The sequence below is a fragment of the Mytilus californianus genome, unplaced genomic scaffold (assembly GCF_021869535.1).
Source record: "Mytilus californianus isolate M0D057914Y unplaced genomic scaffold, xbMytCali1.0.p SCAF_22, whole genome shotgun sequence".
Taxonomy (NCBI): Eukaryota; Metazoa; Mollusca; class Bivalvia; order Mytilida; family Mytilidae; genus Mytilus; species Mytilus californianus.
The window spans coordinates 712,649-730,308 of record NW_026262671.1 but is presented as its reverse complement, the minus strand read 5'-3'; the positions used below and the strand labels follow the sequence as shown (position 1 = coordinate 730,308).

Below are 17,660 nucleotides of genomic sequence, written 5' to 3'. Positions count from 1 at the left end.
TTGTTTGTCTGTTCTTTTTCTTTCTTAGCCATGGCGTTGTCAGTTTATTTTCGACTTATGAGTTGGAATGTCCCTCTGGTATCTTTCGCCTCTCTTTTATAATCAGAACAATCAATGGTCGTATGTTTGTCATCTTCATATCATTTCTTTTCAAAGTTTTACTTACCGAATCTACAGAAAAATGGTAAGTGTTTGTTTTTACAATTTTCCTTTTCTTCTCTGTCTTTGTCTTTTTTCAATATAAAACATTTACCAGGTTGTAAGTTTTCTGTTACGTCTGTAACACAACAACGGTGAATAAACTAACCACGAAAGAAGGACACATTTTACCACAATACAAGGGTACTTGAAATGATCAGTTTAATTATAAAAAAAAAAATATGAAAAATGACCGCACTTAATTAATGAAAATGCATGCATGGTTTTCGGCATTTATGTCGGAAATTTTTTCTATGAAAATATTCTAACATGTAAAAGACTAAACCGATTATGTTGAAAATAAAAGAAAGCAAACCAACATATTGAAGAGACTACAATTGAATATGATAGGTTGGTTGTTATTTTGTTAACATTCGGTGCTGTTTGTAAATATATTCACATTGTACATCAAAATTCGCAATATTATACATTAATAAATATATATAAATTTTAAAAAATTCAATCTACAACAATGAATAGTATCTCCAAAATCATTATCTAGAACTAAATAATTGTACGAACGTTGTAAATGAGAAAACAGCGAAAACAACAACAAAACCAAAAACAACCAACCTCCTGAAAAAGCCTAAACAAACAAGTAAACAAACCAAACCGAGCAAACAACATTAATACGCCGGTAATGTGTTAACAACGTTTAAGATTTTTGGTCACATCAAAAAGAAAATGGCGAATATGTGAGATAAAAAACTAGAGGCTCTCAAGAGCCTGTGTCGCTCACCAGTATCTACTGTGGTTTTGGAATTCATGTAAAATAAGGTTAAAGTCATATAAATACCCTAATAATGATTGAGGCCAAGTTTGGATTAATTTGGCCCAGTAGTTAAATTAAAAGCAGAAGATTTTTTAAAAGATTTACAAAATTACCAATAAATCGCAGAAAATAACTTTCCAATAAGATGTCAATTGCCAATTGGTCATTTTAACTTATTTGTAGATCTTTCTTTTCTTGATATTTTTGCTGTTGACAGTATTACTCAATCTATAGTGATATCCAGTAACAAAAAATAAAAAAAATTGGGCAGGGGTTCCCCTGACTCCGACTAACCCGCCAGATCTGAGGGGACATTCACCCAATATAAGTATGCTGAAAGAAAAGATATAATAATGGTTTATAGAAAAAGTTACACTGAATAATTCTGAAAATGGAACATATCAAGGAGAAATTATTAGCACCCTCCCTCCCCCTGAAAAAATTGCACCCCCTGGAAAAAAATCAAATCATCCCATTGTAGTCTTACAATTGTCACTGAAGACCCTTTATCATTATTTAAATTAGTTTTCAAGTTGTGACCATTTGAAATTGGTTTTTTTACATTTTTCCCTTAGACTTCTACAGTAAACTCCTATTTTCTATTTTTACCAATGGGGACCATGTTTGTTGTAGGGCAGGGTAATCGGATACATTTTTCAATCAAGATACTCTAATAATAATTGTGGTTAAGTTTAATGCCATTTGGCTAAGTAGATTAAGAGGAGAAGATTTTTGTAAAAGTTTAAAAAAAAATACGAAAAATAGTGAAAAATCTACTTTAAAGGGCAATAACTCCTTAAGGGGTCAATTGACAATTTCGGTCATGTTGACCTGATGAACATTTCAACCCCGTTAGATTTGCTATAAATGCTTTAGCTTCAGAGACATAAGCCAAAAACTGCATTTTACCTCTATGTTCAATTTTTAGCCATGCGGTCATCGGATATATTTTTTAAACTAGATACCCTAAGGATGATTTAGGCCAAGTTTGGTTTAACTTGGCCCAGTAATTTCAGAGGAGAAGATTTTTGTAAAAGATCACAAAAATTTACGAAAAATTGTAAAAATTTACGAAAAATTGTAAAAATTTGACTATAAACGGCAATAACTCCTTAAGGGGTCAATTGATAATTTTGGTCATTTGACTTATTTGTAGATCTTACTTTGTTGAACATTTTTGTTGTTTACAGTATATCTCTATCTATTATAATATTCAAGATAATAACCAAAAACTGCAAAATTTCCTTAAAATTACCAATTTAGGGGCAGCAACCCAACAACGGGTTGTCTGATTCGTCTGAAAAATTAAGGGCAGATAGATCTTGATATGATGAACATTTTTACCCCGTTAAATTTGCTCTTAATGCTTTAGTTTCAGAGATATAAGCCAAAAACTGCATTTTATTCCTAAGTTCTATTTTTAGCCATGGCGGCCATCTTGATTGGTCGACGGGGTCATCGAATACATTTTTAAAACTAGATACCTCAAGGATGGTTTAGGCCAAGTTTGGTTCAATTTGGCCCAGTAGTTTCAGAGGAGAAGATTTTTGTAAAAGTTAACGGACGACGACGGATGGCGGACGACGGACGCCAAGTGATGAGAAAAGCTCACTTGACCCTTTTGGGTCAGGTGAGCTAAAAAGTGAGGATTGGTACACTTTATTACTAGCAACAACAGTAACTTTTTGACAAATCATAGTATTGAACGTCGCAACAATATTGGTATTGGTATATGAAAATAAATATTGCATTGTGGATGAATCCCGGAACAGTTTAATAAAGATGATAGTAAAATAGTGCAAATCGCGTGAATTTAAAAATGCATTGACTAAGCATTCATCTGGTGCCATTTACGAACCAAATTAAATGACACTAGGTCCCAAGACTGGATAAATTCGTAATGCCTATATGTTAAATTCACGAAGAATAGTAACATATATCAAAAATAAGAAACGTGTCTAAATCGGCAGAAATAAAAAAGAAAAAGGCGTGTAATAGTAGACAGGTACTTGTTTTAACCAAGTATATCAATATTAAGGAGACACAAAATCGTTTTATAATAGTAACAGCAGAACTGTTGATTGCATTCATTATTCCTTATGATTTTTCTTTCGAAAGTGTTTAAGCACCAACCATTTATGTATTATGGGAGAGGGTGATTTTTTTTAATCAAATTGTTTGATTCTAAATTTATTAATGTTTCCGAAAAGAAGTGAAATAGTTTGTTTCCATGATTTTTTAGGAAGAAAGAATACATTTAACATTTATTGAGTTTTAAAAGCATTTCTTGTTCCTGTATGTTATTAAAAATATGGTATGCTTTTTTAAGAAAATAAAAAAATAAAAAAACATTTTCCGAGAAAAAACCCATTCTAAAAACACAAAAGATAAATGGTCCCGGACTAATGAGCATGGCTATGCACAATTACACGTCAAGAAATTTGATTCGTTTGGATTTTTTCTGAAAATTACTATGCTCTTACGCAATATGGTATCAACTAAGAGCGTTTATTGTTAAAGTCATATGATACGAGTTTCTTGTAAAATTTTTATAACGCGAAGGGAAGTATTGAACAAATACATACATATATAATATTATCCTAGGTCTTATATGCACGTTATTTTACATTTATTACGAATCCATACCGCATAATCAGTGCAAAATATTTCATTCAGTGATTTTTGATCGAAAACTTTAGCTGCTAAACAACTGGCGGGTTTTGATGACGAAGTTTACAGATTACCTTGATAAACAATCAACACAGAATCATGGAACATGTGCAAAATAAGTTCTACCTACCAAACTTCAAATGATTGGTTATGTGTAAATACATGATAGGATGGGGGAACATTGCACGCGAAAGCTGTGCTTTCGAGGGCTTTTTTACCCCTCCTCTCGAGTATCACACATAACCAATCTGTTGACATTCCGTAAATCACATGTGCCAAACAATCAGTTGACGGCGCCACTATCCGCCCGAAATATTGTTCTACCCACCGCGATTGTATTTCAGTAAAGGGTTTCATCTCGTCTCGAACAGCATGTTGACTTTATGCAACAAATTGGGACAATTATGTCACCGATTTTAAAATAGAAAGATCAAAACGGATGTTACATCTCATTATTATGGAATGGCTAACTGTGACAAAAGTTATAAAGGTAAGTTTTATTCTTGATTTTGTCTTTGTCTCTTTTTTTATTGTAGTTGAAAAACGTCATTAAAAAAGTCATTACAGTCGAAAGATCATAACTGTATTTCAATACTGTTAAAACCCTCGTTTTTGAAAAACCAATAGTGTCTTCATCGCGGTCTTCTGTCATATAAAATACATGCGAGTACGGAAATTATATATTATATTATTTTTTTTACAAAAAAAGAATTAATGTATCAGTTCTTATTATTTATATTTAGATTGTTTTGTTTTGTTTTATTAAGTGCAGACGATATGGTACGAAGGAAGTGGATATAATTACAAAAATAGTCATCCCGTTGTTATGCATTTTAGTTCATTTCATTCTCACTCTTTTAGAGAGACTTCATAAAAGAGATGTGAGGGCGATAAATATTAAACACCATTTCCTGAATTCCTATTTGTTCACGAATTCTGTAAAACACTTGTATATTATACCTGAAATGATGAAGATGATGAAATGGTCAGTATATTCACTAAAAAAAATCTTGAAATTGCAAGAGCGAGCATTCCAACTAAAGTTGTAACTATACGTGGCAATGAAAACTCTGTTTTAAAATGAAATTAGAAAAGTAATTCACAGAAGGGAAATACTTCAAAAAAGGCAATGTAATCTAAAAAAGTAACAGATATTAATAAATATAAAAAATCGAGAAACAAAGTGAATAATACGAAAATAGAAGCGAAAGAAAATTTGGAGAAAAATTTGGAAAATATTATTTAAGATAATGCTTCCAATTCTAAAACTTACTGAAAACTTATGAAGATGCTGATTTAACCCAATAAAGGATCTTAAAGTATACCCCCACTCTAAAATATTCAAATGATGACAGTTTTGAGGACTTTGTCTATGGCGACGACGAGAAATGCGACCTTCTAAATACGTATTTCTGTCTTATTTATCTTTGGAAGGAATGGATACTCATTTATCCGATTTTGAAGGAAAAACTAACGATTTATTGATCGTTATAGTGATTTATACTAACGATATTGTTGATATCATCAACATTTTAAATCCCAACAAAGCATCAGATCCTGACATCATAAGTCATAAGATACTCAAAATTTGTCCCGATAAAAATTGCAGTTCCACTAAATATAACATTTAATTAGCCACTACAGCAGTGTAAGTATCCATCTACCTGTAAATTTGCAAATGTAATAGCTTTTAGACCAATATCACTCATTAGTTGTATAAGTAAAATCGTCAAACGTGATATAAATAAACACGTTTACAACCACTTACAAAGAAATACATTAATATATGAATATCAATCTGGTTTTCTCCCTAAATGCTCAACTGTTCATCAACTATTAGGAATATATAATTGCATGTTAACCTTGCTGGAAAAGAAGGAGATTAGTTGTTTTGATTTTTTGCAATTTTTCAAAAGCCTTTGATAAAGTTTGGCACGATGGACTTATACATTAAATGATAGCTTATGGCATAAATGGTAATCTATTGAAATGGTTTAAAAACTATCTGAATGATAGAAAACAAATAGTGGTTTTAAAACAGTCTTCTTCAAAACAAACTCAAAAATATTTCTGCTGGGGTTCAATTGTATGCTCATTAAACCTTTTGTCTTTTTTTATTTTCTTTACTAATAGATAATTGATATAATTAAATGTGGGCAAACCAGTATTAAACCGGTACCAATATAAGAATAAATAAATATATATATATATATATATATATATATAAACGCCTAAGAAGTGTACACAACAACACCAATAACAAAATAGGAACTATAAATGTAATTATTTATAAATATTTCGGATAATAGATATGCTTCATCAGTAAATATGATTGTGATGTTGAATGAATCATATATCAGTCTACTTAGATTAAACTATAACAATCTTGAAATTTATACAATAAAAAAGTCAAACCGAACATCAGGTAAGACGCTTGCACAATTCTAAATTTGTGTTAAACACGACATAGGGTATATGACTAATTACAACAGAGAGTTCAAATATATGCTTTAAATAAAAATAATAATGTGCGATATGAACTAGCACAATTCTAAAGCTTTAACGGTGACGACAGTTATGATGTTACAAGAACGATTGCGTCAATAAGAATTCGAAATAAACTGAACGATCTAAATTTGTAAATATTTCAAATTTGACAACGGTAGAGTAGTTACAACAGAGTCTGCGTATTTAAACATCGCAAACAAACGGCCGTTAAAATATAATAGTAAATTTTGACTAAGGTTAACTAGTTGAACTTGGCTTGGTACTTTTACATCCCTATAAAAATTAAGCAATTTAAATTGGTATATATATATATATATATATATATATGTATATATCTACAATGCATAGTGATCCGCCTAGCTGAACGACGTGTCATCTGCAAGAGTCTACAGAGAGAATTAAGTGTTTCCGCAATGTCATTTAGTATACTCTAAAAAAAACAGGAGTCCAAGGACAGACCCTTGAAGAACGGTTTACTTCTGGTTTGCCCACATTTAATTATACCAATTATCTATTAGTAAAGAAAATAAAAAGACAAAAGGTATAATGAGCATACAATTGTATAGTCTGTTTAAACTTTATAGGTATATAGTTTATCTGTGTTTTCTATATATTCAGGTATTTTTCATTTTGTAGTTCCACTTTTATTTGTATAGATAAATGATATATAAATCAAACATTTTTTTCACAATAATTAAATATCAATTCAATCGACCCATTTAACAGACAACTAACATGACTAATGATAAAACAATGGCATTCAATTATAAAAGTGATTTAATAATTCACCAGTTTCTAAATGATCATGATATAAATACACCAATATATGATTAAGTGTTTTTAATTGCAAACATAATTGTTTTAACTTATGAATCAAATTTATACTTGCATTGCATAAGAAAATAAAATAAAAGCACTAATTAAAAGCACTAAGGTAAAAATAAGTAATATGTGTCACTATCTGTATTATTATGAAAAATACAACATTATATATTTTAAAAGAAACAAAACATTTATATATTAACAAAGTCACAAAACATTTTATTTACAAAGTCACTAAGTCACAAATGACAATATTTCACAAAGTAATTCAGTTCAAATGAAGGAGAAGGGATGCTGCGACAGAGAAATCTATCACGTTGATGAGTCCGTGTTAGTATCTGTCTTTCAGTAGTTGCTGGATGGTGTCTATAACTTTGCATCGTCGTCTTTTTGCCGGGCAGGCTCCTCCTGCTGCATACTGGATAATGGTACATTCTGTTACTGAGTTTTCTTAAGTAACTCGATGATCTCCTAGATGTTGGGGTGGGCATGGTGGAGTCTCTTCTTTACTTTGTTGTGCGAACCTTCCAGGAGGTTGCGGGTCCTTCGGTTAAGTAGTGGTTTCATAAAATGCGATATCCTTCAACCCAAGACTCTGTTATATAATCAGTAAATGCTGTTGTAGCGGGTATGTTGTCAGCTTTCCTCATGTCTAAAAATGTAAGCCAAACATCCTCAACAAGGTGGGGTGGAACGAGAGCTAATACTGCGGCTTGTTGTATAAGTCGAGTGATGTCTTTATTTTCTTTATAGAATGACTGTAGTCCCCATGTCTATGCATTTCGCCAAATACACTGGGTAAAAATGAAGAAGCAGCCTTTCATGATTACCCCTGGGAACACTGTCCCTTTTGCGTTGTTGGGTTTCTGTCTCGTAATCGATAAATTCTGTTTCTGGTTGAAGTTATAACTGATAAATTTGAGCGATGTAACGTATATGGCTGAAGAAGCGTGAGTAGATGATCTCGTCTTTTCCTGGTGGTAGAACATACACTAGTGGGAACAAAGAACTTTGTATAAATTAAAAGAAGAAAGTGCTGGCTTGGATACAGATTACTGTTCAAATTATGTCATTTGTAAAGCTTGGCTACTGAACAGTTGCATTTATATTTAATTTTTTAGAATTTATTGTTTTTTTATATTAAATTTCAGAACAAAGTATTTATTAAAATTTAAAAAAATTAATGAGGTGAAAAAATAAAAATAAATTTGAAATGTTTCATTATTTTACTTTTTACATTTTCCCCCAGAATGTACTAACAATTTAACAACTGTGTCGATAATTTTTCAAAAATGATAAACACTTTTGAATATTATTTTTAAATATTTTTAAAATATTTTTTCACATTTTCTTTGATTTGATAGTATAATTAATTATCTTTTATAAAATTTACAGTAAAATAAAGGTAAAAAATATGACTATAATTCAGAAATCAACTATAATTGTTAAAACAACTAAACACCCTATGTTTTTATAGACCTGCAATTAAATGTAGGCAAACCAGGATGACACCATTGGTACCAGTGGATTATGGGATTTATCCTATCGAGATAGTTATTTTATTGAATCTTAAATTCCAAGCCTCGGTTAAATTGCAAATGAATTAGAGAAAATCTATTATAAATCACCACCAGGATGGGCTGAACGAATGATCGAAAAAGTGGTTAATGTCTTTTAATCCTGATAAAACAGAAATTATGATATTTTCGAATGTTGACATTCCAGAAAAGAATTTTACATTTAATGGAAAAATCACCATACCAGTAACTAATATTCATACACACTTAGGGGTTACATTTAGCAATGATGCTAAATGGAATGTCCATATTGATGATATTATTTTAAGTGTGTCTAAACATATATAAAACAAAAAAGTAAAATCACACAAATACTGAATTCCGAGGAAAATTCAATCGGAAAGACCCTAATCACATGGCAAAATCAAATGACAAAACACATCAAACGAATGGACAACAACTGTCATATTCCTGACTTGGTACAGGCATTTTCAAATGTAGAAAATGCTTAGGAAAGTGAAATATAGACTCAGTAGAAAAAAAATTTAGTTTTATAGGACCTTTATTGGAATATGACAATGAAGTTTGGAATAGTATGTGGTTTGGTGATATCAATAAGCTGGAGCAATTACAGCTTCAAGCTGCTTAAATAACAGAGGAACATGATAATTTACAAGGAACTTTGGGTGGGAGATGTCGGCTGGATGAAGAGAGAGAAGAAAAATTAATACCAGAATATTAGAATAATTTAATTCAACCAACGTTCCAATGTATGACTCTTTATCTACTACGCAATGGTGGAGGAAGCAGTGTCGGTGGTTTCCGTAATCTCTAGTCCAGGAGGATATGTTAATTAGATCTAACCAGAAAAGATTGGATTGTTAATGGATAGAACATCATCAATAACCTGTATTTGAAATTAAGTGACCTAACTTCTTTGATCTTCTTTTTTACAACTGTTTAAAGGAATTCCGACTCATATTAAAATAAGAATAAAAATATGAGTTTGCAAACTCAATATTATTCTTACCCAACTTCGATGCTCTGCGTCTTTCTTAAATTATGATCTTTATAGAGTTACTACTATTTCTGATCCATTTTGCTGCTGCAGCGTGTATCATGAAGATTCGCATCATTTATTTTTAAAATGCATGCTAGTATTATAGTCAGAAAAAAAAGGAGCAAGCATTTAGAAAATTGTAGCAGGCTCCCAAATAACTGTTTTATAGTACACCTTAGCCATTCAAGTATATAAAACATATTCAACTTTTTTTTTATTTCGAAGTTTCATATGGCTTTAGTTTAAATAAATTTTACATGTAAAACTAAAATTCATTCATACAATGTTTTTCAATTTATCATACTTTAGGCCAATTATTGTATGAAAAACACGTCTACAAATGAGTTTATACTTCATTGTAAAGTTGTTCAAGTAAAATCATATGGTATCCTACTTCAATGTTGAGCGAACGTAATGCAAAAATTACAGTGGGTAAAAAATGTATGTCACAGTTAATAAACTCATCGTAGATACCAGGATTGAAATTTTGTGTTTGCGCCAGACGCGCGTTTCGTCTACAAAAGACTCATCAGTGACGCTCGAATAAAAAAAAAAGTTAAAATGGCCAAATAAAGTACGAAGTTGAAGAGCATTGAGGGCCAACAATTCCTAAAAGTTTCGTCAAATACAGCTAAGGTAATCTATTCCTGAGGTAGAAAAGCCTCTAGTATTTCAAAAGTTCAAAGTTTTATAAACAGTTAATTTATAATAATGACCATATCAATGATAATTCATGTCAACACAGAAGTGCTGACTACTGGGCTTGTGATACCCTCGGGGAATAAAAACTCTACCAGCAGTGGCATAGACCCAGTGGTTATAAATAAACTCATCATAGATACCATGATTGAGATTTTGTATTTGCGCCAGACGCGCGTTTCGTCTACAAAAGACTCATCAGTGACGCTCGAATAAAAAAAAGTTAAAAAGGCCAAATAAAGTACGAAGTTAATTTTTGAGTCCTCTTCGATTTACTCGTTTAAGCAGTATCGATTTCTATAAAAACCAAAGACAACTGTTTGAAATTAAAAACTAAACTCTAAACCGTCTAAGTTAAACACAGGATAAAAAAACAATTATATTCGTTCATTGTCGGAAAATATAAAATTAAGTTGTACTCTTTACGAAACAGGTGATAAATTGATAAACTGCACGAGCATCGCATATTTCCTGTTTACAAAGCTTGAAAAAAAAATGTTAAAGTGTTATACTATGTGCAGATGTATATATCTATATAAATGTGATATAAATTTCTTACATGCTTTTCTAAGAAGAAAAATTTTATTTTGTCGTGTTCCACTTGTCCAATGTTCAGAAAATCCTTGTATAGCACACACATTGTCCGAATACCATTTTATAAAAGAGCCTTGTCCTTCACATTCCTCTGCTACCGCCTGGTAGTTATCATATGTATATCCAAGTTCTGCATCATTATCTGTAACATTTACATGATATATCAACTTAATAAACAAAAGTGAAAATGCATTTGAATTAGTTTGATCAAGAGAAGATGTGAGTACACGTCAATTATAAAGTAAAGCAACAATATGTATAGAACAATCAGAAGGCCTCTACAGTTCACCATATGATTTCCAAGAATATACCACCGCTAAATCGCCCTTAGTTGATAATAGTTGTTATACACATTTTTAAGTGGCCATCAGAGTTTGCCATCAACAAAAAATTCTTTAAAAGAAGAAAATTCTGGAATATATCAAACGACATCGTATGATAAGATTACTATCGTTCAGGTGGGGTGCAGTAGTTTGATAGCACCCACCCACCCTTCCCTTATTCATTATTAATCAGTGGAACACCTTAATGGACATCGAACAAGTATATTTCATTTCCAAAGAATCAGAGAATGTGTTAATTTCACACCGAACTTAAAAGACACCAGATATGCACATGTAAGAAATCTGTTGCATCATAAAATTTGTAAATTATTTCTTATTACAGAACTTCTAGTTTGACAAAAAGCATGATATGCAATATTTTATTACTTTTAACATTAACATATATTGTTTTAGTAACAGAGAGAGTCGTTGTACTTCAGTTTCGTTAAAGAATTAAAATTTCAGAAATGTCTAATACCACAGGTAACATCATATTTTGTATCGCACTTTACATATCTACGTTTGAGTTTATTGCTGACACATTGAATTGCGGCGATGCATTTTTCGTTCTTTTTTGCAGTACCAAAGTCGGGAAGTCGATCTGTAAGAAGAAATATTAAGAAATTATTCCTAATTAATTTATTTCAACTATTATCAGTACATCGTGATCGCGTTAACGTTAATTTCTATTTCAGTTTCAATTAAAAATCTTGTGGATTACCTTAGTAAATGTCAAAAATAGTTATCAACTCTTCCAAAAAAGTTACATGAGCTGCTACGAATATATTGTGTTTTATTGGATTGATGTTTCAGCTAAAAATACTTCGATCGTTTATAAATTTGTGGAAACAAAATACAAATGACTGTTCGTATTTACTTCGAATGGAACATATGCATTGATACAAATTCAGTGAAAAAGTAAAGCAATCAATGAACCAGTGGAATTTTCATGTACTCACGTTCCCAAACTTTGTAGCAGCCGACACAATTACAGTTGGCGCTTCTAGCGAATGAATCTATATCCTCAATACAATAACAATCTGCTCCCTTTAAAAGACCAAATTCAACTTGTTATATGTTAATACATAACAAGAGGAGAAAATACCAAGTGGACAATCAACATCCATAAGTCGAAGAAATCAGACAACCTACATAAAATGATAGAAAAGAGATTAAACGTACACTTGACAACCAAAAGCAAAGAAAGTGTTTTTCTGCCCATTTTAACTTCACAGAGAGGTCTCCAACAAGGAACAAATGCTGGAAGTTCTAGGCGATTCCTAGTATCGCTATGAGCGAAATACTATTCTTTGATAGCTATATAAAACACTATCTCACTATTTGTGCATTCAAATGCCCTGATGAGGGGAGATTTACAAATTAAAGACAATAACGAACAAAGAAATTTGATAAATTGTGCTATACTCTTAAATAATGTATGGAAAGATCGGACGACATAAAAAAAAGTAGTACTCTTAAGGTAGATTGAAGTCTAAATTGAAAACGATAGAACGTTTTAATACTTTGCAAAAATGTAGTTTTTATCATGCTATTAACAAAAATATAATAAGAAGTATGGTTCATGGAGCTTTTCTTTAGATACAGATTGTGCAAAATTGTCAAATTGTGTGTAGATTATAATTAAAAAAAACTCATTTGTATGAATATAAAGAAAACTAAAGGATAGAGTTTTTAAATAAATTATGTTATGAGACGATAGCGCTGACTTTTAATATGCTATAAAACCAAATAAGAATAAAAATTGGGATCACGTAACTCGTTTTATAATAACAAAATAAAATAGGTACAGTATTACAAATTCCTTTATAAAATGGATAATCTGAGTTATGATCTCCCGATATATGACTAAATATTCTGTTTTTGTAGAAAAAATCGTGATAATAACATAAAACACATATTTTCCTTCTGATGAAAAGTCTTACAAATTAATTGCATTCCTGCGTAAAATGTTTCTGCCGGAGGTTCACATATGTCCATATTTTTAATCCATGAAAGCATTTACATTGTAATTGCCACCAATATATAACGTCATCATTGCTTGATATCATATATCGTATGACGTCATAGACTGGCATTGTGTAATGCTACTTTTTTTTCCCTGGCTAAGGAAATGCAACAACTTTAAACTAGCGACAACAAGAGAGTAAAAAGACCTAGACCAACTCTTTTTTTGCTTTTTTACAATCCAATATGGCAGAAGACACCCGTTCTACCTTAGGAGTAATCAACTACCAAAAGAAACAAAACACACCTTGCAAAGTTAATTAGAAAAATTAAATGCTTCTTTAAGTTCTTTTATTTTAGCGACTAAGCGTAGACCGGAGCACATTTCATATGAAGCAAGGAAGAGCTTCATTTTGAAATTTACGCACGATCAACGCTTTTACAACCCTTAAAATTACAAAAAAAGAAACATTCATTTTTTAAGATAAGATTTTATGCTATAACCGTAAAATTATGGGTTGAATCAATCTTTACTTTTCGTTTGTTTTTCTGTGCATTGTTGCATCGTTGTCATGGAGAGAACTTGAAGTAATACATGTAGATTTTGCATCTTTTTTGGGGTAAATGTAATTTTGAAACGTCGCGTGATTGTATCTTGTCTGCGAATCAAAACTTCAAAATCTTATGGAACATATGCTGAATGTTTTTTAATAACATATTTAAGAAACATAAAAAAATGTTGGTTCTGTTCTAATTTGTAGTCAGTTCCGGGTTAATAAGCGTTTTAAAAGATTGGACTAAATTATATATATAGTAATTAGACAAGTGTGGAACACGTAGATACCTTTGTATTATGTTTTAACAACTAGACTCAGGCTAGCGACCAGTCAAGCTAGCAACCAGTTCTAGCGACCACCTACGAACACATTGAGAATCAACTTGCCAAAAAATCAGAATGCGGTATGTGTAAAAACCACAAAATCACAATATGAAACAACGTTCTGTTAAAAAGAAAATATATCTACCAATACGGTATTTATTGTTTTTTAACGTTCAAATGAGCAGAGATGTCATTATTTGAAGTAAAGGGGGGACACTACAACACCAATTGCCTCTGTAGCTGAATGAACCGAATAGCTTGCTTGCTAAATGCATCTATTAGTGATGAAATATATAGTTACCATAATAAAAAACGAGCCAACAATTCGAAAATAGTAAAAACATATTAATAAAGCCTGCGTCAGTTGTATGATGAAATTCTGTTTATGTCTATTATTACGACAATCTTTGTTAAAGAAATTTTTTTTCATTCCGCTGCATTCAAACAGAAACTATATATGATCATATATGTATTTATTTTAATAAAAGCGCGCCCTCTCCGCGGACTAACATGATCGAGAAAGGGACAAGTTTGGAAAATAATCGTATTTTGACATCTTCTTTACGTTTTCTGTGTTTACCGAGATTGTAAACTTGTATCAATTATTTCAAATAATATAAAAGACGGATTGTCTATCCCCTTAGCATATAGTGGATATATAAAAGCATATGGCGGTTCAGAAATGAGAATAAAAAGTAAACAAATTAAATTAACAAAAAGAAAATAATAAAAAACAAGAATATTTGTCCATGATAAATTGCTCACACACTCATTTTCCAACTACCTTCACCAATAACGTAAATATAAACCTGTACAAACGGACGGACGGATAAAGGAAGGGATTAAAGAGACCAGAGAATATCATGCGCTTCAGTGTCGTATGCGAAGCATAAAAAAATTTGTTCGTTCGTTCGTCCGTCCGTGCATCCTTTCGTCCATCCGTTCGCACTGGATTAGATTTATGTTATTAGTGAAGGTAGTTTAAGATGAAGTTGTAGTCAGATCAATGAAACTTAATACAAATGTTCATTATAATATGACACAAAATTCATATTTCGCTGAATATGGAAAATGAATTCGCGAGCGAATCATCATGGACAAATATTCGTGCTTTTTTAAGATTTAATTTGTTTACTTTTTATTCCCATTTCTAAACCGCCATATGCTATTATATGGAACGCCACAGCTGTCTTATGTGGTACTTGTACTCTGATATTACGTTATGTTGTATCATTATTACTTGATGATATTTTGTCTTTACATAATATGGATTCGACATTACATAATGATTTTTTGATATTACTCAATATAGAATAGTCATTACTTAACATGCTTAATGATATTTCAATATTACATGATATGGTTTCGTATGAACTTGATATGGTTTTGTCATTACTCGATGTGGTTTCATCATTATTTGATGTGGTTGTGCTATTAGTCAATGTAGTTTTAACATTACTTGATGTGTATGTGGCTTAACGTAATGTAGTTGTTTCATTACATGATGTGGTTTTGTTTTTTCGTAATGATGATTTGCCAATTCCTTATATGGCTTTAAAATTACATAATGATGTTTCAAAATTTGACGATTTTACACTACATGATGTGTCGTTCCAGTATTTGATGTGGTTCTGTCATTCTTTGATGTGGTTATTACATTACTTGATGAGGTAAAACCACGTGACTATTTGGGAAAAATTAGTTCTTTTTTTAAAACTGATTTCCATGTTTTATTTGCTTCGGATGTGTGTGGCAATCCATCGAGTTAGAGTTCAAATTAAAAATCGGATTACTGTTCGAATTAAACTTCGAGTCAGTTTTTTTTTAAACTTTGAGTAATTTTCGATTTCGAGTAGAATTCAAGTCATAATTAGAATTAAAGTTCGAGTAAGCATTGAGTTTCGAGTTGAACTTCGAGTTTGAGTTACCTTTTGAGGTAGAGTTCGAGTTAGACTTCGAATTTGAGTCTCATTTAGATTAAGTTTTCGAGTTGAAATTGGAGTTATCTAATATGAGTTCGTATTTAAATTTTCTATCGCGGATCAAGGGCTTTTGCTCGGGCTTTCGAAAAAAGGGTTAAGGGGTATGCGTACAAAAGATAAACAATGTTACAGTTTACAAAACACCACATAGAAATCGAAATAAAGTTAGATGTGGTGTGATTGCCAATAAGACAACTATCCACCAGAGTTTTAATGCAGTGGATGTAAGTAATTATAGGCACCCGTAACTAATAACTAAACAACTTACGAAAAACAAATATGACACACATGAAACAACGACAACCATTGAATTACAGGCTCCTGACTTGGGACAGGCACATAAAGAATGTGCACATGACGGAGTAAAACATGTCTGTGAGCGCTTAATCCTTACCCTACCATAGGTGATTGTGTAACAGCACAACACAAAAATAAACTGTAAAAATCAGATGCAATTGGCTTAACTCTATATATGACTGGGCAATATAAATCCATCAAAATCCTGGGGTGATCTCGGGTGCTCCGGTAGAGTAATCAGATCCTGCTCAACGTTTGGCACCCGTCGTGTTATTCGTGAAAGTACAAACCAAGTGATTTGGTCTAATTCGGGATGTCACATACGAGGAAAAGAGGACGGGATTGTGGTTACGACAACTTGAACATATCCGTCGTCACCTGCGAAACAGATATTCAAAAAAGTTTAGTTTTTTTTCAATTTAGTGCGAGGTATATCAGAGAATGGAATTTATAAGAATATATATTAAAAGATTGATATTCGTATATGTTCAAATGTTAAAATACACCTGTGACGTAAATCTTTTGTTCAAACTCTCCATTATTTTTCAGGAATGGAGAGTTATTTTCTATTGTTCGTCTTCATTCATTCGGACGTTTTGCCCTTTTGATATTTCCATGGGCACTGTCTTAAAAAGAGTTCACCCATGGGAATAATTCTAAAGGACGTAACGCGATATTGAATAAAGATGCATCTTACTAAAACGACTGATACTGGATTTTTTAAAATTGGGATCGTAGTAATACAATGAACACTAGATATCTCATTATTTACAAACAGCTTTTATTTGCGAGTCGTAATTCCATCGTGTAAAATAAAGTATCGTATTCACTAACATTTAACAATATAATCCACAATTTTTTTTCCGATGCAAATCTTGGCTGAATATTTGTCACGGATAGTATCCAAGTGGGTAAAAACGAATATTTTCCATTGAGTGCCATTCCTCTTCTGTGCATCTACAAATATATCAAATGTGTTTAACTGTGTGTGAGTCAGTGAATTCTATTGTAATAGTGAACACATTCACATTATTCAATAATGAAAGTAAGAGAAAAATATATTTCACTTAAAGATTTGATTTTAATTTTACCGTTTAAGACATCATTTTTTTGAAATATTTTGATTTTGTACAGCAAAAATCGTTTGTTGCATTTTAATATATATATATATAAATTAAAAACACAAAAATTACTCGGATAGTTTCTTCAATAATATTGTGGTTTAATAGAATAAATAGTCCAAGAAACCGAAATGGTCAAAATGGCGTATTCGGTATTTTATGTGTGATTGTTCGTTGTTATAATTTAAATATAGTACTAATGAATAAAATGTGAGGGGTATGGATGACATTTGAATAAGGCTTGTGTTAAAT

General features: G+C 31.4%; 1 protein-coding gene across 1 annotated transcript in view; it reads right to left on the bottom strand.

The window, feature by feature from the left end:
• Positions 1 to 17,660, bottom strand: part of LOC127732057 (uncharacterized) — a 37,496-nt gene that overhangs the window by 5,418 nt on the left and 14,418 nt on the right. The window contains exons 4-7 of the mRNA XM_052241108.1: positions 12,123 to 12,210; positions 11,642 to 11,764; positions 10,806 to 10,982; positions 167 to 277 (exon numbers count right to left, since the gene is read on the bottom strand). Of these exons, the coding sequence (XP_052097068.1) occupies positions 167 to 277; positions 10,806 to 10,982; positions 11,642 to 11,764; positions 12,123 to 12,210 (499 nt within the window). The remainder of the gene's footprint in view (positions 1 to 166; positions 278 to 10,805; positions 10,983 to 11,641; positions 11,765 to 12,122; positions 12,211 to 17,660) is intronic.